Source organism: Pleurodeles waltl, chromosome 4_1, assembly GCF_031143425.1.
Source record: "Pleurodeles waltl isolate 20211129_DDA chromosome 4_1, aPleWal1.hap1.20221129, whole genome shotgun sequence".
Classification (NCBI taxonomy): domain Eukaryota; kingdom Metazoa; phylum Chordata; class Amphibia; order Caudata; family Salamandridae; genus Pleurodeles; species Pleurodeles waltl.
This window is the reverse complement of record NC_090442.1, coordinates 410,447,813-410,468,433: the sequence shown is the minus strand read 5'-3', so window position 1 is coordinate 410,468,433 and position 20,621 is coordinate 410,447,813. Positions and strand designations below refer to the sequence as shown.

The following is a 20,621-nucleotide window of genomic DNA, read 5'->3' as shown; positions in this document are numbered from 1 at the left end:
GTTTGAGAGTTATCTTCGTGACCTAAGCATTGTTAAAATAGGGAAATAAACTTACATATTCTTGTTACTAAACTGGTGTGATTATTGACTAAAGCTTTTTAATATTGAATATTGTTGAATTGTTATTGGATTATTGGTACTCACAATTCCCATTGGTGACATCCCCTCAAACCTATGTCGCTTCGATCCATCGTCCTCTAGCGCAGACCCTTTATATGATATTAATAAAATGTGGATCTTGTGATGCGCTTGCAGAGTCAATGCCTATAAAATACCTGTGGGTTTATATTTACAGAAAAGACACAGACATCCTTGAAGGGAATATTGGCACCACCCTGTGGGCCACTGTGGCCTTTTGGCAATCACTCCCTCTTTCAGCCATGCGTAGGGTAGCGATCGCTAAAATGGTGGAATTACTGCACCTACTTTGTTATTTTTACTACGTTGCCAATGGTTGCCCATAGAAGCAAGTTTCGAGACCTAAACTCTATTCTGGTGGACATGATGGGGAGGAGGAAGATGACAAGTGGCACTGTCTAAACTGACTTATGGAGGCCTTGGGCCCTGGACTTTGAGACATACTATTTGGCAGCCCAGTTGAAATGGTTCCTGTGATGACTGTGGAAAGAGATGGCCAGCACGGTGGCTAATATCCCGGGTGCCCTGACTCCTGGCCTTCTGCGATCCCTACCACTTGACCCTAAACAAACCACTGTGAAAGGCCGCAGTGATCTGAGAGTGGTTTGATACTACTACATTAGAGCCCTGCAGAGGACACAAACAACCACTCCATAGTCATCAACACTCCCCCTTCAATTCTTAGCTGCACTTCCGCATGGTGGTAACTGGAGGGAGCTTCGAGGGTGGGAGACTTGGGGACTGAAACCTTTGACTCCTTCTTCCGTAGAGGTGGATTGCTCTCTTTGAGAAATTAAGGGAGGGACACAATGCCCCATTAGGACAGTTCCTCCTCCCTGGTGCTGTGATAGCAACTATTAAGAAACATTGGGGGAGAGGAAATAATGAACCCCCAACGCACCAGAGCTGCAAGCTCCTCTGTTCCACTCACAGAGTAGTGTCTGGACTATATAAGGCACTGAGAAAGGACTTGACCCACCCACCACTCATCTAGCTGAGGGATAGGTGGGAGTCCCATCTGTGGAACCCTATTTCGGATGAGGATTGGTGAAAAATCCTAGAGGCAGTCCCAAGCGTTTCTTGCAATGCATGGTTCAAACTGCGCAACTACTATACTGTTCAACGTGTGTACCTCACGCCCAGAAGACTTATTACCTTTTTTTATAACTCTATTTTATTGAGTTTATTATACAGACAACAAAAAGATAAAAACAGTGCAGTGCATATCATTGCGAGATACCACAATATCTGTTTATCCCCTGACTGGAGGGAGATGACTAATACAGATAGAAATATGGCCTCATCCGACCCTGACTCCACCTACTACCTCTTCCCATAGGCTGGGGGATGTGGCTTCACCTGAGAGACCCCCTAGATTTCTTATACCATGACTGCCCAACTTGACCATGGGGTTGCCTCCCGACCTCAGAAACTGGCATTTGACTACACTGACACAGTATAGTCCTCTCTGACACTCCTCATACTACCATTAGACACACCTTGACACATGGGGATTTGGGGGAGGGGTGGATGTGGGCCCATGTTGAGCTGAGTTACTAATCTATTGTGCATCTGTGTTACCATTCACTGCTGGACTACTCCAGTGATAGCTGACTATTTCACTGAGATGTTGTCGAGCTACATCACCATCTCTGATCATTGCGGTCCACACTATGCATGTGCATTGGTTAGACACTCCCACTGTGGTTGCTGTTATCATATTGCACAGACATGTGATTATATGAAACCAATAAAATATTTCAATTTTTTATACATACAAGAAAGGGTTTTCAGATATACATTGCACAATCTAGTCATACACAGTATGAATACATTAAAAACAAGCCAAAGAAACTGTAGTACCACAGTAGTTCAATTAAAAGCAGCAGCAATGTTCAACCTTGAATTAAAGATGGTGGAAGGAAAAAGATTGCTTAAAAACATCTTTTGCAAGGTTGGCTGTCCATTCTACTCAAGGGTTCATCTCTAGGGTATCCATAGTTATCGAACTTGAGGAGATAGAGTGTGAGGCACCAGGGTCAACTCCAGGATTTCCGATCTAGAAGAGCTGGGAAGAATCCTGATGGGCCATGAAGTTATGCCATGGGGCAAGCCAAAATCACCAAAGGATTTTTGGAGATTTGTTGTTCAAACTCTGACAACATTGGTCCAACATGACCGTGTCTAAGAAGTGAAAGTAAAATACATTTAGTAACGTTGGCTCTAGAGGGTACACTTTGATAAAGCCTGGCACCCAATTTTGTGTCTGAGTTTAATCTTCCTTCTAGTGGGAGCTTGTGCTCTCTGTTTTGGTTTATTGGAAAGTTGTGGCATAATGTGATGTTCAGTTGTGCATGGGTGATGGGTATGATAACATCAGTTTTCTTCTTCACTGAACTCAAAAGTATCTGCACAGCAAGCTGTTCAGAAGGTTTTGTGAGGCCCTTCCTTTGCTCTCTCCCAAAATGTTTTGAGCATCTTGAAAAACATTTTTGATTTTAAAAGATATTGCAGTCACTTAAAAAAAGTTGGGAGTATTTAAATAAGCTTTTACACAGTGCTAGGAGTTCTCTTCGGGGTTTTCTGGAAACATAAATGGCAAATAGAGCTTTTTAAAACAGTGTGGTTAAGTAACATTGATGAAAACAAGATATGTTTATAGTAGTGGGAGAGAGGAATTGTTGTAAAAACTGGTACATGGTGTATTTTAATGCATAGTGGGCCGGTCACATTGCTTAAAACACAATAGCATTTTAACACAATTTTACGTGGGATATGTAGTTCCCCGTCAGTAATTACTTAAGAAAATACACAGTGCAATTAAAGCACGTAGATGAGTAACAGTGATTCCCCACATGGTCGAAGATAAAAATGAGGAGAAAAACACAGTACAGAATACATTTAAAATTAACTTAGAAATAAGATCACTTTATAACAGGTTGGTATCTCATACATGCCAACACTGCAAAACAGGAAAGAAGGAGCTCGTGAAAACAAATCAAAGGAATTTATTTTCCCCACTGATTAACATTGAAGCAGAGGCAACTTTAGGCAGCAGACAGCTAAAATAAAGGCATTTTAGGGTTTAAAAACCAAGTGTCTTCCGCCTGTATCAGGTCTGTTGGCATGTTCACAGCAGCTGCTCTTCACACAGCAAAAAAGGGCTGTTTTTGCACTGGGTCACAAATATGACACAACATGGTGCAAAGTGTTAAATTGCTGTTAGTTTTGCGCTGGAGGGTAGCCATAAAGTAATGTGTAGTAACATTGTGCTCTGCTTTGCGTAAAAGGAGCATTCCCATTACATGGATGGTACATGCGTGTTCCCATGCAACCACACACAGGTTGTGATAAATCCCCATCCACTAATTTTGGTATTTGCTTCAGAAAAATACTACTCCTCTAAATTTAGAGAAAAGTTTGATTTTCTACAAACGTTTCCAACTTTTCATGTGTGCTGCACTCAGACATGCCAATAGATCCGATTCAGGTGGATGACTCCCAATTTTTAAATCCAAAAATGGCTTTTACTCTCTCCTGTCTGAATTATTTGTCTCTAATCCAATAGAAGTCAATGGGCGAAATACATTCTCCTGATTAATATTTTTAAACCTCCCACTTACCGCTTATAAAGTGTTGGTATGTATTTGTATTCAAACTTAGAAAAGTTTTAAACTATGTCTGAGCATAGTATTTTGTACTGGAAGGTTACCCTTCCCAATGCAAAACCTATGCTAGACAGCATACGTGGCAACATTTTACAGGAAAGTGAGAAATTTTGTGCAAAAACAAAACTGACTTTGATGAAAGCAGCTGCACTTTTAGCTGGAAACTGCTAAAATAAAGCAATTTTTGACTTTAAAAGAAATCAGGTCTGTTGGCATAAAGTACACTTATTAATTAACATAAAATATTACAAATCTTGAAGGTGTGTGATTATAAAATGCAACTTTACTTCTCATATTATTTTATCCATTATTATACTCCTTGCACATATATTCACTTACTATGTATTTACATATCTATTTATTTATTACTCTAGTCCTACTGTTCTGGAAAAAAAGAAATAGAAATAAATAAAATTAAATAAATACATTGTAGGAAGTTGGCTCTGTATATACTATCTCAAAATGAGAGATAGTGTGCACAGAGTCCAAGGAATCCCCTTAGAGGTTGATAGTGGCAAAGTTAGATAATACTAATGATCTATTTTGTGGTAGTGTGGTCGAGCAGTAGGCGCATCAGTGGGTAGTGTTAAGCATTTGTTGTATATACACAGGCAATAAGTGAGGAACACACACCCAAAGACTTAACTCCAGGCCAATTGTTTTTATAGAAAATATTTTTTTTTCATTTATTTTAGAACCACAAGATTAGAGATTTGAGGTAAATACATAAAATGCAAGGTATTTCACACAGGTAAGTATAGAACTTTGATTTAAAACAGTAGTGCACACAGTTTGGGTTAAAAGGGCAATGAGCTATTTTAAAAGTGAACACTGCAAAAATCAACAGTTCTGGGGGAGGTAAGTTTGGTTAGGTTTCTCAGGTAAGTAAAGCACTTACACAGTCAATCTCCTGGGCATAGGCAGCCCACCGTTGGGGGTTCAAGGCAACCCCAAAGTCACTGCACCAGCAACACTGGGCCGGTCAGGTGCAGAGGTCAAAGGAGGGCCCAAAACACATAGGCGCCTATCGAGAACAGGGGTGCTCCGGTTCAGGTCTGCTGGCAGGTAAGTACCTGCGTCCTCGGGAGCAGACCAGGGGGGTTTTGTAGAGCACTGGGGGAGACACAAAAAGGCACACAAAACACACCCTCAGCGGCACAGGAACGGATGGGTGCAACGTGCAAAGCAGGCGTCAGGTTTGCTATAGGAAGCAATGGAGGGACCCGGGGGTCACTTAGGCGATACAGGCAGGGCACTGGGGGGCTTCTCGGGCCAGCCACCGACTGGGCTAGGAAGAGGGCCGCCCGCTGGTCACTCCTGCACTGGAAGATGGTTCCTCTCGGTCCTGGGGGCTGTGGGTGCAGTGCTTGGTCCAGGTGTCGGGTTCCTTGTTATCAGGGAGTCGCGGTCAGGGGGAGCCTCTGGATCCTCTCTGCAGGCATCGCTATTGGGGTGCAGAGGGGGGTCGACTCAGGGCATTCACGTTGTTGTAGTCACCTGGGAGCCCTCTCTGCGGTGTTTGTTCTCTGGATCTCGAGTCGGGCGTCGGGTGCAGAGTGAGAAGTCTCATGCTTCCGGCGGGAAGAGAGAGTTCTTTGAAAGTTGCTTAAAAGTTGCAAAGTTGTTGCAGTTTTGGAACAGCGCTGCTGTTCTCGAGAGTTTCTTGGTCCTTCGGGTTCAGGACAGTCTTCTGAGTCCTCAGAGGTTGCTGGTCCCTGTCGGATGCGTCGCTGTGCAGGTCCTTTGAGTCTGGAGACAGGCCGGTAGGGCTGGGGTCAAGTCAGTTGTCGTCTCAATCGTCTCTGCGGGGCTTTCAGGGCAGGAGTCCTTCTTCTTGGTATAGGTTGCAGGAATCTGATTTCCTGGGCTCAGGGTTGCCCCTAAATACTAAATTTAGGGGTGTGTTTAGGTCAGGGGGGCAGTAGCCAATGGCTACTGTCCTGGAATGTGGCTACACCCTCTTTGTGCCTCCTCCCTAAGCGGAGGGGGGCACAGTCCTATTCCTATTGGGGGAATCCTCCAATCTCAAGATGGAGGATTCCTGAAGGCAGGGGTCACCTCAGCTCAGGGCACCTTAGGGACTGGCCTGACTGATGGGTGACTCCTCCTTGTTTTCCTCATTATCTCCTCCAGCCTTGTCGCCAAAAGTGGGGGCAGTTGCCGGAGGGGTGGACATCTCCACTAGCTGGGATGCCCTGCGGTGCTGTAACAAAAGGCATGAGCCTTTGAGGCTTACCGCCAGGTGTTACAGTTCCTGCATGGGGAGATGAGAAGCACTTCCATCCAGTACAAGCTTTGTTTCTGGACACAGAGTGACAAAGGCACTCACCCCATGTGGCCAGAAACTCGTCTGGTTGTGGCAGGCTGGCAGAATCTGGTCAGCCTAGGACTAGGAGTCAGACTGGTATTCTCTAAGATGCCCTCTTGGTGCATTTTACAATAAATTCCACACTGGCATCAGTGTGCATTCATTGTGCTGAGAAGTTTGATACCAAACTTCCCATATTTCAGTGTAGCCATTATGGAACAGGGGAGTTCATAATTGACAGACTCTAAGACCATATACTCTTTATGGCTACCCTGCACTTACAATGTCTAAGGTTTTGCTTAGACACTGTAGGGGCATAGTGCTCATGCACTTATGCCCTCACCTGTGGTATAGTGCACCCTGCCTTAGGGCTATAAGGCCTGCTAGAGGGGTGACTTACCTATGCCACAGGCAGTGGGAGGTGGGCATGGCACTCTGAGGGGAGTGCCATGTCGACAGAAGATGCACTTTCAAGCTGCTTTGTATCACCCACAAAGCTATACATGGAACAGGACCGCTTTTTATCAGAAACAAAATAACCAAATACATCCAACAAAGAAACCTCCGCTCAAGACTGGCACCCCGCCTTAGAAAATCACCATACAAGAAAAAGACTATAGGTGGTACATCCTTCTCCGTTCAAGCAGCCAAACTATGGAATTCATTACCCCCAACTATAAGAGCCACAGATAACTTTTTTGTCTTCAGAAAAGTACTGAAGAGTTGGCTCTCTCCTTCATAACCACCATATTCAAACAACTATGAACTGCATATGCCTATGTTGATAAATTATTTTTTTCAGATGATGTGTATATTTCTAATTATGTATAGTTTCTTTAGAAAATATGTATCGCTACTATGTCATAACAATAAAATACACACACACTCTTTAATCCTGTTTGACTAAGTATATTTTACCCATGGTTCTAATTATGTATTGTATGTGCATATGTGTGTGTATTCATGTGTGTATGTGTGTGTGTATGTATATATATATGTATGTATGTATGTATGTATATATGTTGTTTCTGTGCTTGGCATGTTCGTGGATCATTGCATGGCTCCTGGGTGGTTTGTTATACTAGATATCTATGAATTCCTGCTCTCATCTTATCACACTTATCTACCCATCATCATATGTCATGTCTCTATCAAACTATCCTCCATTCTCACTCTGACTCATCCCAAATCCTTTCTACTATTTTCATCTCCTAAATAACTCTGCCTAAGCTCTTCCCTCCGCTTCCACATCTAACTCACCAAACCTCACTCTATTACCTATCACACAACCCTACTAAATTCTCCCGCATTTATCTCACCCTGCTACTATGCTCTCCCTAACCCTTCCACATACTCTTCCCTACTCCATCCTCCTTTACTCATTCCAAGCCTTTGGGTTGAGTAAATTAAGGATATACTCCCAATTAACACTTCTGGATTTCTTTCCTCCTCCACCCCTCCATTACTCCAGTCAATCTAACTAACAAACTCTCATATCCGCGGCTCAAATTAACTCATAATAATACTAAAACTGTACTCATTATTTCCTGATACTAATCCATCACTAATTCTTGTTGGGTTCCAGAGTAGCGTGCTACTCACCGAAAAGCGCTTCGAAACCTCGTCAGGGGTAGTAAGCGTTATATAAATACAATTGCAATACAATACAATACAATTTTCTCCCCACCAACACACCCAAGCTGTGAGGCAGTGTGCATGTGCTGAGTGAGGGGTCCCTAGGTTGGCATAAGACATGCTGCAGCCCTTAGAGACCTTCCCTGGCAACAGGGCCCTTGGTACCAGGGGTACCATTTACAAGGGACTTATCTGTGTGCCAGGGCTGTGCCAATGGTGGGAACAAAGGTACAGTTTAGGGGAAAAACACTGGTGCTGGGGCCTGGTTAGCAGGGTCCCAGCACACTTTCAATCATAACTGGGATCAACAAAAGGCAAAAAGTCAGGTGGCAACCATGCCAAGGAAGGCATTTCCTTACATACATTAAAAAAAACACACACATTTTTTTAAAAAAGTAGTCTCTCGTAAGCTTTACTCTGTCTCCCCATCATCCTATGTCCCTATCAGTCTATCTTCTATCCCCACTCTGGCTCATCCCAAATCCATTCTTCTAGTTTGATCTTCAAAAAAACCTTGCCTAGGCTCCTCCCTCCTCTACTGCTCCTGGCTCACCCCACACCTCAGTTTACTACCATGATCTCCCAAACAACCCTACTACATTCTCCCTCATTTATCTCACCTTTGACTCATCCAAAACCTTCTGCTATTATGATCGCCCTAACCCCTTTCCACAAACTCCTCCCTCCTCCATCTCTCTTGTACGTATCCTATTACTGTAAACTTCCACTTAACACTTCTGGATTCCTCCCTCCTTTATCCCTCCATTACTCTAATCATTCCAACTAACAAACTCACATATCCTCCGCTCAAATTAACTCATACTAATACTGTACTCATATTTCCTTATTATAATCCACCAGTAATTCCTCTTAGGTTCTGGAGTAGCGTGTTACTCGCCGAAAAGCGCTTTGACGCTGCCTCGTTAGGGGTTGTTAGCGCTATATACAGTTACAATTATATGTAGCCACTATACACGCACCTTTGCACTATGTTCGTGGGGGGGGTGTTTGTGTGTGGTCAAGTTTGCGCTGTATAAAACTTACTAAAATAATAAATTAACAGAAATTGATGGCTATTCATTTAAAGTGGGTGGGCCAGACAGCAAACTCTCTTGTGAGGGTCTCTTTTTTTAAAAAAATGGGGCAACGCAGTACCCTGGGACCTGGGTAAGTGCATAATATAACAAAAATAGGGGAGGGTCGGCCGCCCTGCCCTTTCTCTTAGAACCAGGCCAGTCCTGCTCCCATCCACCCAAACTCGCCAATTAAAGAAGTTCTCTCACTTACAGAATAACTAACATTTGTCATTACATGTTCTACCAGGTTAGGCACTAGTGGCTGAATTGGAGAAAAGTATATGTCCCGATAGCATGTGTACAATAGACAGGGCGTGGCACGCCTCACTGGTATGTACAGCTTATTCAGGGGGGACGTCCGACTGTGGAAGACGCGGATAGATAGCTGTTTAGTGTTTTTATTTTCTGTATCGGTGGTTTTGGTGCTTCTTCAGTGTCCGCGCATCATGGCATCTTCTTCACTTCACTCATGTTATTCTAATATTCTTAGTATAAGATTGCCACACTGTGACGTGCTGTGCAGAAAATGGGATATGAGTCATTGAGAAAACATGGCTAATTTGATATCCGTGTTCTTCGACCATTTGTTATAACGTGTGTCATTGGAAAAGTACCGCTCCAAAATGGCCGCCAAGTTACGCTGGCTCTTATGGCTTAGACCGCTAGGCGTGTGTCGGATCTTACTTGATTCAGCAGAGAAGTACTTCGTCTGCAAACTGCTATTAGTTGATTGCTGTCATTTGAACGTAAAAAGCTAGAAACACCCATTTACACAGACTATCGCGGACCTATCCGAGCGCTGGTTTTGGGAAATTGTCATAGCTGTAGTCCTACCTTTGTGTCAACAGGGTGGGGAGTGGCAGCTGAGCTCACCACAGACTTTTCTACAAGCCTGGGTATCTTCTGCAGGGACACTGTGACCCCCTGTTTTTAACACGATGGGCGCTCAAATCAGCACGGTAGGTGTCTCGGCACGCAGGACACATCCTAAGGTTTGTACGCTTAGCTGGATTTCAAGTAGTGAACACCCACCTGTGGTTTACGCAACCGTAGTTTTCGAGGGTGTAACCAGGCACGGGCTTTCTTCTCCTGCATCCCTACCACTATTGCCCAAGTGTCTGTGCAAGATGCCGAAGTGAAGTATGTGTGTGTACCTGTTTGCAACTCAGGGAGTCGGATACTTAATAAGCAGTACATTAAGTGGCATAAGAAGGCTATGTTAAATTGGTCTAAGAAGCGTAAAGTCGAAATCTTGTCCTAGAGGCGTGGCCTATTTAATTTATTGTGCGGTTTAAATATGTAAATGTAAAATTCCCATGTTTGGTACAGTGCGACACTTGACTACTATCTTGGGCCCTCACTGTGAGTTTTCTACTGTGACATCCAGACTTATCACTCAGGAATTTACACGTACTAAAACAAGCCTAACAATAGTTTGTTTGCAGTATGAGCTGATAAAAAAGTAACAATAGTGGTCTGTTCTAGGTCAGATGGGAATGAGTCCTGATTTTCTAAATGTTGTGATGAGACCACATGAATCCAACTGTGCTTAAGCGAGGTAGTGGACAAAGGGGGAACTAACTAACCTATTAAATTGAGAGAAGAAACTTCGGTACCTGACCGATTGCATTCATGATTCCTCCAGACTTAATGGAAGCTCCATAGCGATGCTTTTATTCGCCGATGATACAGTGTTAATTTGACGCACGGCCACGGGCTTACAAAACCTTTTAAACAAATGAATGGTCTTTTGAGATGAGAGGAATTTAGAAGTAAATACGTCGATAATAAAGTACGTGATTTTCAACCTCATAAAACAGGCAGTTTTTGTATGAAGGGGGGCATTTTCTAGAAAGAGGAAAATTCTGGTTTTCTTGGCATCACTCTAGATAATTCATCTTCTTTGTCCAAGCAGTCAAACTACGTACATCTTTGCTGCCCGGTGCCTCTACTGTGTTAAAAAGATACAACAAGCATTTGCAATGCAACGGGTCTCGCATTTTCTCGCGTTAGAGCTATTAGGGTTATAAATTCCTAACTGGACTTTTCTTGCCACATAAATTAAAAATGAAAAGTAAAACAGTTTCACATATGCGAGCCGACAGCCGTCATGAGCATGAAGGAGACACAGAAATAGAAGCAAAAGTTTTCTTGCTTTAGTTTCAGCTACTTGACTTCACACATTTCTGTGTGTAATCATTCGATATGTGTATTTCTAAAATTTAGAGAATCACCACCTCTGTGGTCACTCATATTACAGAATAGTCAGGTGAAGCCCCAGCACCATATCTATAATTGCATCCCTGTACTATGTGTATGACATGTCAGCACTTTTAAGTCAGCCGAAGAAGTGCATCTGTATTGGTAGTCCAAAGTTTATGTGCACTTGGCAGCACTGCGAGTAGGCATGTAGCGCCATGAGTGACAACTTGTAAAGGAAAATGGCTCCTTGTTGCAGTTACCCCCCCCCCCCCCCCAACACTTTTTGTCTGATATTGATGCTGACGTGCCTGAAAGTGTGCTGGGACCCTGCTAACCAGGCCCTAGCACTAGTGTTCTTTCACTAAAAATGTACCATTGTTTCCACAATTGGCACACAGACAAGTCCCTTGTAAAAGGTACCAGTGGTACCAAGGGCACTGTGACCAGGGAAGGTCCCTAAGGGCTGCAGCATGTGTTGTGCCACCTTAAGGGACCCCTCACCTAACACATGCACACTGCCATTGTAGATTGTGTGTGTGTGTTGGTGGGAAGAAAAAGGCAAAGTCGACATGGCATCCTCCTCAGGATGCCATGCACACAAAATACTGCCTGGGCATAGGTAAGTCACCCCTCTAGCAGGGCTTAAAGCCCTAAGGCAGGGTGCACTATACCACAGGTGAGGGCATAGCTGAATGAGCAATATGTCCCTACAGTGTCTAAGTCCATTCTTAGACATTGTAAGTACAGTTTGGCCATATTAATTATATGGTCTGGGAGTTTGTCAAAACTAACTCCACAGTTCCATAATAGCTACACTGAACAATGGGAAGTTTGGTATCAAACTTCTCAGAGTAATAAACCCACACTGATGCCAGTGCTGGATCTATTAAAAAAATGCACACAGAGGGCATCTTAGAGATGCCCCCTGTATTTTACTCAATCCTTCAGTGCAGGACTGACTGGTCTGTGCCAGTCTGCCACTGATAGATGAGTTTCTGACCCCTGGGGTGAGAGCCTTTGTGCTCTCTGAGGCCAGAAACAAAGCCTGCACTGGGTGGAGGTGCTTCACACCTCCCTGCTACAGGAACTGTAACACCTAGCAGTGAGCCTCAAAGGCTGAGGCTTTGTGTTACAATGCCCCGGAGCACTCCAGCTAGTGGAGATGCCCGATTTCCCCCCCCCGACACAGCCCCCACTTTTGGCGGCAAGTCAGAGAGATAATGAGAAAATCAAGGAGGAGTCACCCCCTCAGCCAGGTCCACCCCTAAGGTGACCAAAGCTGAAGTGACCCCCCTCCTTGGAAAATCCTCAATCTTGTTTTGGAGGATTTAGCCGAATAGGGACGGGGATGTGCTCCCTTCCCCAAAGGGAGGGAGGATGTAGCCACCCTCAAGGACAGTAGTCATTGGCTGCTGCCCTGGCACCCTAACATACCACTAAATTCAGTATTTATGGGGGGGACCCTGAACCCAGGATTTTAGATTCCTGACGACCTACAAAAAAAAGGACTGCTTAGCTGAAAAACCCTGCAGAGAAGAAGGAAGACAACAACTGCTTTGGCCCCGCCCTTCCGGCCTGTCTCCTACTTCAGAGAACCTGCACCCCAGCGATGGATCCTGCGGGCCCAGTGACCTCTGTCGACTCAGAGGACTGCCCTGCAACTACAAAGGATCAAGAACTCCAGAGGAAAGCGGACCTGTCCAACCAAAGAAAGAAGAAACCATCTTTAAAGGGACTCTCACCTCACTCCAGAAGCATGAGTGCCCACCAATCTGCACCTGACGCCCCTGGCCCTTGTCCAGAGAAACCAACTACCCAGAGAGGATTCTCCAGGCGCCTCCGATGACGTTTCCACCCTGGGCTGACCTCCCTGCAACTCTACGATGATGCCCGCTGAAGGAACCCCGAGCACGACTGCGATTGCCCAGGATGAAGATATCCGACACCTGGAGAAGCACTGCACCCGCAGCCCCCATGAGAAACCGACCACTGGTGCAGCAGTGACCAGCAGGCGGCCCTCACCCTTGCCCATTTGGTGGCTGGCCCGAGAAGCCCCCCCTGTGCCCTGCCTGCAACGACTGAGTGACCCCCCACCGCCCCCCGGTCCCTCCATTGAATCCTATTGAAAACCCGATGCCCTGTTTGCCCACTGCACCGGGCTGCCCCTGTGCCGCTGAGGGTGTGTTTTGTGTGCCTACTTGCCCCCCCACCCCCAGTGCTATACTAAACCTCGCCCCCTCCCTCCCACGGTCTGTCTCCCAAGGACGCGGGTACTTACCTGCCAGCAGACCGGGACCGGAGCACTCCCTGTCTCCATAGGCGCCCATGTTATTTTGGCTCCTCTTTGACCTCTGCACCTGACCGGCCCTGTGTTGCTGGTGCTGGGTGTCTGGGGTTGACTTGAACCCCCATCGGTGGGCTATCTATGCCCAGGAGACTGAACTTGTAAGTATTGTACTTACCGTATTAGCCTAGCTGTTCTTCCCTCCCCCAGGAACTGTTGAATTTTGCACGGTGTCCACTTTTAAAATAGCTTATTGCCATTTTATGCCAAACTGTGTACAGTACTGTTTTGATTCAAAGTCCTATCTATACCTATGCAAAGTACCTTACATTTAATGTACTTACCTGCAATTTGAATCTTGTGGTTCTAAAAAAAAAAAAAAAAAGAAAATATTTGTCTATATAAAAACCTATTGGCCTGGAGTTAAGACATTGAGTGTGTGTTCTCATTTGTTGCTTGAGTGTGTACAACAAATGCTTAACACTATCCTCTGATAAGCCTAACTGCTCGACCACACTACCATAAATCGAGCATTAGTATTATCTATTATTGTCTCTGTCAAGCCTCTTGGGGAACCCCTGGACTCTGTGCACACTATATCTCATTTTGATATAGTATATACAGCGCCAGCTTCCTACAAATTGTTAATAAATAGCACTTTGTGCCACATTTCTAAGTACCATTAGGAACTGCATGGTCATCCTTTTACTGACATTGAAAGGATGAAAGGCTTATGTGACCTCATTCGTATTTGAACATGTGGCTTGCACATGACAGGTTATCAGTGGCAAGCATTAAAATCGATGATAGGTTAAAAAGGCAAGATGGTGCAGTGAGTGAAGTGGTGGCCGTCAACACCCTGCAACACCCAGCTCGGTATTTTATCTGTCTGAGGTTGCTAACCCTGTGTTTTGCTTCTCTAATGACCGAGCTGAAACACTCAAGCACTGACAACAATCTCTGGAATGCGCTTCTTAGTCCAAAGAAGACATTTATTATTTCACTACGCAAGGTTCCTAAAAGGAGATTAGCATGCTGTAAGCACACGTTCAAAAATGGTCACAGCAATGAAATGACAGAATGTGCAAAAGATTCTCCACTGCAATATACACAGCAAATATATGTATCTATATTATAATGCAAAGCAAATAATGAATTACAAAATTTGCATCACTATGAGAAAAGGGCATCACTGCTTCATCTCCCTCCTATTCAGCATCAGATCGCCAGATCCCAGAATCGATCGAGGAGAGAGAGCGAACAATTATCCTCACGGGAAGGATAGCACACTCTAGCGTCCTGGATGTGCCTGAGATCTGCAAACACTCTCTGTCCCCGGTCCATCTGGTCTCAGCCTCTTATACTTTGAACAAACAAGAGAGGAACATTTTAGAACCTCCCTCTCCATGCAGAAGTTTATTTATTCAAAAAATGCTGATTGCTTTAGGCCTGTTTTGAAAACAACATGTAGGGACCTGGCCACAATCCCAAGGTGCCAATTCAAAACAAGACCATCCCTGCCGTCTGAGTACATTCTTATCAGTCTAAGCCTTTGGTGGGGAAAAAACACAAAGAATAAAAACATGAGCACAGTACAGCGTGGAAAACTACTTGCAGCTTTTAACATGACAGTGGCTAATGCTAAAATAAAGTCAGTAGGCAAAATGAAGCTCGTGGTCACTAATGTGACGGTGTAGTGCTAAGCTAAGTACAACGTGGAGTCAGTGGTCAAAACTCACATATCATTAGACCTTGTTATTAAATGTCTGCATGTAAATTGCTAAGAAAATCAAACTAGTTAGAGCTATTAGCGTTGTAAACTCCTAATCTGAGTTTTCTTACAACATAAACTAATAATGAAAAGTAAAACATTTTCACATATGCGAGCCAACTGTCGCCATGAGCGTGAAAGAGACACAGAAAAGGATACAGAAGTTCGCTCGCATATGTTTCAGCCACTTGACTTCACACATTTCTGTGTGTAATCATTTGATATGTGTATTCTAAAATCTAGAGTAGCACCACCTCTGTGATCACTCATACTACAATATAATAAGGTGATGTCCGAGCACCATATCTATAATTGCATCACTCTTCTATATGTATGAAATGGCAGCACTTTTATGTCAGTCAAGGAAGTGCATTTGTGTGCGTAGCGCAAAGTTTACGCGCACTTGGCAGCACTACGAGAAACCATCAAGCACCTACCCTCTTCAAGCCTCCAAGTTAAATGTTACATTTTGTTTAGTTTCTTCACTAACAAACTATTTAATCAAATCCATCCTCATCTCAGGAAAAACTAGAATAACACCAATCTCTACCAACATTATTAAACATCTCCACAGAGTTCTCACCAGTCACATACCTGAGTAAGCATTCTCAGAGACCAGAAAACTCTCTGTTCTCCAAGACCGTTGAAATTAGTAAATGATAATGGTTGTACAAGAAATAAATTGTGCGGGTCGTAAAGATGATCAGACAAAGTTCTGATTATGTCACCCAATTTCCTTCTTGATGTGGTAAACTCTGTTGATTGAATGAAGGGGTAAACTATCAAGAGAGTAAATATGTATATTGTAAAACAAAGCAAGCCATTCAATTAATTCAAATCAATACAAGTGAAATGGCACGGAAGAGGGTCATCTTGTCCCAAGAGTGATGTTGTGCCTTACGTTTTTGTATTTTTATGAATCCCATGGATAAAATCGGGGAAATAAACTGGAAAAAAATATGACAAAATATATAAGGGCATGTAGAATGTGTCAAAGAAATTTTTAAGAAAAACAATGTTCTTTCTTGCCTTTATTTTACCACATTATCATACCTAGCTTGCAATTCGCTTTGTGTCATGTGACATCTCCAGCTAGTCCCGGGTTTTTATCAAAAGCACTTTACTTGTTTTAATGTTTTTAGCGCATCCATATAGTGTTAATTGAGAAACTGCCTATCCCAAAATTTTATTTGCTGTTTGTTAAAATACCATGACTGACTGAAGGTATTTAACATTAATTGGGTCGACTTGGCAGCTTATCTAACAGTTCGAACTCAGAAACTGTGTTTGGTTATCTCTTTTAAAACATGCTTTTTGTGGACCTGCCACCCTAAAAGTTTTCCACACTGTGATCCTTTAACCCCTTCACTGCTAAGCCTTTTCCCCCTCCTGTGCTAACCCTTTTTTGACTATTTGGGGTAGTTCGCACTTGGACCCCCTTAACTTTTTGTCCACATAAGCTATCCACGCCAAATGTGTGTCCTTTCTTTCCAACATCTTAGGGATTCTAAAGGTACCCAGGGTTTGTGATTCCCCTGGTGGGGACCGAGAAATTAGCCAAAATACATCTAAAATGTGTGTTTTTTTTGGAACAAATGTAAAAAAAAAAAAGTGCTGCAGAAGAAATCATCTGTTTTTTCGTCTGCAAATGACATCAACAAAGGGTTGGCTGTGCTAAAATCACCATCTTCCCAGCTTTCAGGAACAGGCAGACTAGAATCAGAAAACCAAATTTTTCAACCCAGTTTTGGCATTTTACTGGGACATACCCCATTTTTCCTTTTTGTCTGTGCCTCCAACCTCCTGCCAGTTAGTGACACAGATGGGTGTAAAACCAATGGTGGATCATGGAAAGATATACATTTCTGAAAAGTAGACACAATTCTGAATTCAGCAAGGGGTCATTTGTGTTAGATTGATAAAATAGTACCTTATTTATGGGGTATTCAAGGCTTAGTCAGCATAAAACGTATTTTAAAAATAAACACTGCACTTATGAACACGCTCTGGTGCCACCTCAATCTCTAAATGTTTTATGGCCCTTCCCTGTTGCAGACACTTGGGCCACCCACACAAGTGAGGTATCATTTTTATCAGGAGACAGAGAGACACACTGGGTGGTAGGACATTTATACCGGCGCAGTGATCCCACACAGAAATGTGAGGAAAATGTAATTTTTTTTTTTTTTTTTTAGCTACATTAGGGTTTGCAGGGGATTCTGGGTAAGAAAACATTGGGGATCCACACAAGCCACACTTCCCTGGACACCTCTGGTTGTCTGGTTTTCAGAAATGTCTGAGTTTAGTAGGTTTCCCTAGATGGCTGCCAAGCCGAGGGCCAAAACGCAGGTGCCCCCTTTTCAAAAACAGATCGTTTTGTGATAGATAATTTTGATGTGTCTATGTTGGGTTTTGGGTCCTCCGATGACTTGGGTACCTATTTCTGTTTCTGGAAGAATATGGCACAGAAGTGCAAGGAAAATGTGGGATTTTAGTCACAATTTGAGGTTTGCCGGGCATTATGGGTAAGAAAATTTACTGGGATCCACAATAGGCACACCACCCTGTACTCCCCTGGCTGTCTAGTTTTTGAACATACCTAGAGTTGGTAGATTTTACCTAGACAAGAGACGAAGCGAGCATGCTATAGAGTCTCTTACTTCTGTGATGGCGCAAACATTCAAATTGTGGAAAATAAACACCCTTACATTTTGTTGAAAAAACCCCTCACCCACCAACATAGTTGGTGGCATGATTTATCATTGGGGTCTCACCTGAGACACCTGGCATGTCCGGGGCGTACTTTGACGCCTGATTACAGCAGAGTGTTTTTTTCATGATAACACAGACACACTGGTTGGATTTGGCACGAGGATGTGTGATGGTTCAATATATAACATTTTATTAACGAGATTTCACAAAAATGAAATGCTCTGTTAATAATTGATAGATAACAAAACCATCGACTCACAGCTCTTGAGCTGTAAAGCCACGACAAGGCACCAACTGCTTTACAGGCCATTTACAGTCCTTTCATATATGACAAACACAAGATCATTCATACCATTAGCTGCAGACCCCGCACATCACAACACTTAAATCAACAGACAGCGCCTTTTAAGGTCCCATCACTTTAATTTGCCCACATGACTTGACATAGCAATTACACCGGCTGGCGGCTGACTGAGTGTGTGGACTGGTGTTTGGCTAGCAGTGTGTGTGTAGTGACTAGCAGCAAGTCACTACTCAGGATTGCCGAAAAATCGTAACTCATGCCCTGGTTACCTGTAGACTCGGCTATGGCAACACCCTCTATGCCAATACCACCCAGAAGAACATCAAGAAATTACAGCACATCCAAAACACCGCCAGACTCATCCTGGATATTCCCCACCGCAAACATATCTACAATCATCTAAGAGACCTCCACTGGCTCCCTATCATGAAGAGAATTAACTTCAATCTCCTCTTCCATGCTTACAAGGCCCTCCACGACTTAAGATCCGCCTACCTCAACCACCGCACCTCTCCACTCCATTCAACAAGTACTACCCACTGTACCCCATATACGGAAGACCTCAGCTGGAGGGAGATCCTTTGCCTACCTTGCGGCAAAGAACTGGAATACCCTTCCCCTGTACCTCAGATAGTCACCATCGCTATCCCAATTCAGGAAGGACCTTAAAACCTTCCTCTTCAACTGAAGGTCAGAGGACAAACCCCCTTAGTGCCTTGAGACCCTTACGGGTGAGTTTTGGACTTTATAAATCCTGATTTCATTTGACAAACTGGCAGCCAAGAGCCAGATTACAAATACTCTGTCAAGCGCCAGTCCACACACACTGCCATCACATTCTTTTTTTTTTTTTTTTAACAAAAAAGAAAACCCAAGCCATCTGTAAGTAAATGCAAGACTACAAACCCAGCTCTAACAAAATACATCACACTAATGCCAACCTTGAAACTGAACAAAAAATACAAAACAATACAGAACAGGTAACGCTCATGGGTGCTCCCAGAAAGTTTTGTGTGTGGTATACTCTGAAACAGGCAGGCACACGCAGCTCAGGTTTAGAAGGACAATCAGGGCAGTGCATGCGACTTTCCTTCTGCATGCCTCTTCGCATACATACTACTTCGCTTAAAAGGATTTTTTTTAATAGGTGTGGGAGGACTGTGATCAGCAAAGTGGCAATCTAGCCACATCCTTCACCACTACAGCTCTCTAGGAACACTTGCTTGTTCCACTACAACAAGGCTGCTTATCACAGATCCCTGAAATTGAACAAAAGTCATCTTTGACTCTGGAGGACAAACCTTGAACACAACAAAAGCATTAAAGGTTGCTAAATGGAAGAGATGGATAGCCAACTTCTAATACCAAATGTAAGCCTTACAAACAGCAGTGTAAGGTTCCAACCTCTGATCTGCTCTATCTACACCACCCATGTGCTTACCGTAGTCTATAAAGCACACCGGTTTGCACACTTCAGCTGACCCCCAAACATTCACAGGTGAAGTACTTTCATCATGGATGGTAGTCAGCATATAGACATCCCTCTTGTTTGAAAATTTCACAGCTAGCAGTTCTTCATTATGCAAGGTTACTGCACTGTGCTCTTTCAAGTTTTTTTGGACTGTGCCGCAAGCAACAGTGTTCACTTTGCACAATTCCCTGAATAATAGCACATCAATGTAAAAGTTATCTAGGTACAATTTTCTCACTAACTCCCAAAGTGGATGGACAACCGGGGGGTAAGTAGTGAAATGTCTACCACTGTAGACAGAGAAATTATAGACTTTTTCAGTACTACTCTCAGGCAGCATATACATCTTAAATCCATAACGTACCCTCTTGTTAGGAATGTACTGCCTAAAAACCAAATGACCCTTGAACAGGACCAAAGACTCATCCACAGCTATTTCTTTCCCTGGAACATAGATATCTGAAAATCGATCTACAAAGTGATCAAGAACAGGCCAAATCTTAAAAAGACTGTCACAATCAGGGTGATCTTGTGACAACGCTAAAGCATTAGCAACAAAATGCTGCGTCTGAAGCAGAAGCAAGTACCGATCACGACTCATGATTGCAGGAAATATGACCATTGCTATCAAGGGAGTTGTAGACCAACATGAAGACAGGGGTGGCTTCTTTATAGAGCCCATCAAAAAAGTTAAACCCAAGAACTTCTTCAACTCTTCCCAATTTGTGGGTGTCCACCGGGCAGCTCTAGAGCAGGGCCCAAGTCTGAAACTGTTGTCCCTCAGATACTGTTCAGCATACAAATTAGTCTGCTCAGCAATCTCACCCAAAAATACTTTGTCCATATACAATGCAAGGATGTTTTTCGGCAAAAGGTTTTCAGTATTCACTCAGCGCCCTGCGACACCAGTAATGGCAGGCAACGCCGGCTGTACCATGTTTGGGGCACCCTAGAGTTTAGCTCATTCAATAGAAAGCCTTGCAGCCCCAGGCTGAAATCCAAATGCCTCTTGCTGCACTATTAGCACATCAGTGTCCTCTTCAATAACAGGC

At 43.6% G+C, this 20,621-nt stretch overlaps 1 protein-coding gene across 1 annotated transcript in view; it reads left to right on the top strand.

Annotated features, from left to right (window-relative positions):
- Positions 1 to 9,638: 9,638 nt before the first annotated feature.
- Positions 9,639 to 20,621, top strand: part of LOC138287799 (NADH-cytochrome b5 reductase 3-like) — a 158,882-nt gene continuing 147,899 nt past the window's right edge. Inside the window, exon 1 of the mRNA XM_069228644.1 lies at positions 9,639 to 9,784. Within this exon, the coding sequence (XP_069084745.1) occupies positions 9,764 to 9,784 (21 nt within the window). The 5' untranslated portion in view covers positions 9,639 to 9,763. The remainder of the gene's footprint in view (positions 9,785 to 20,621) is intronic.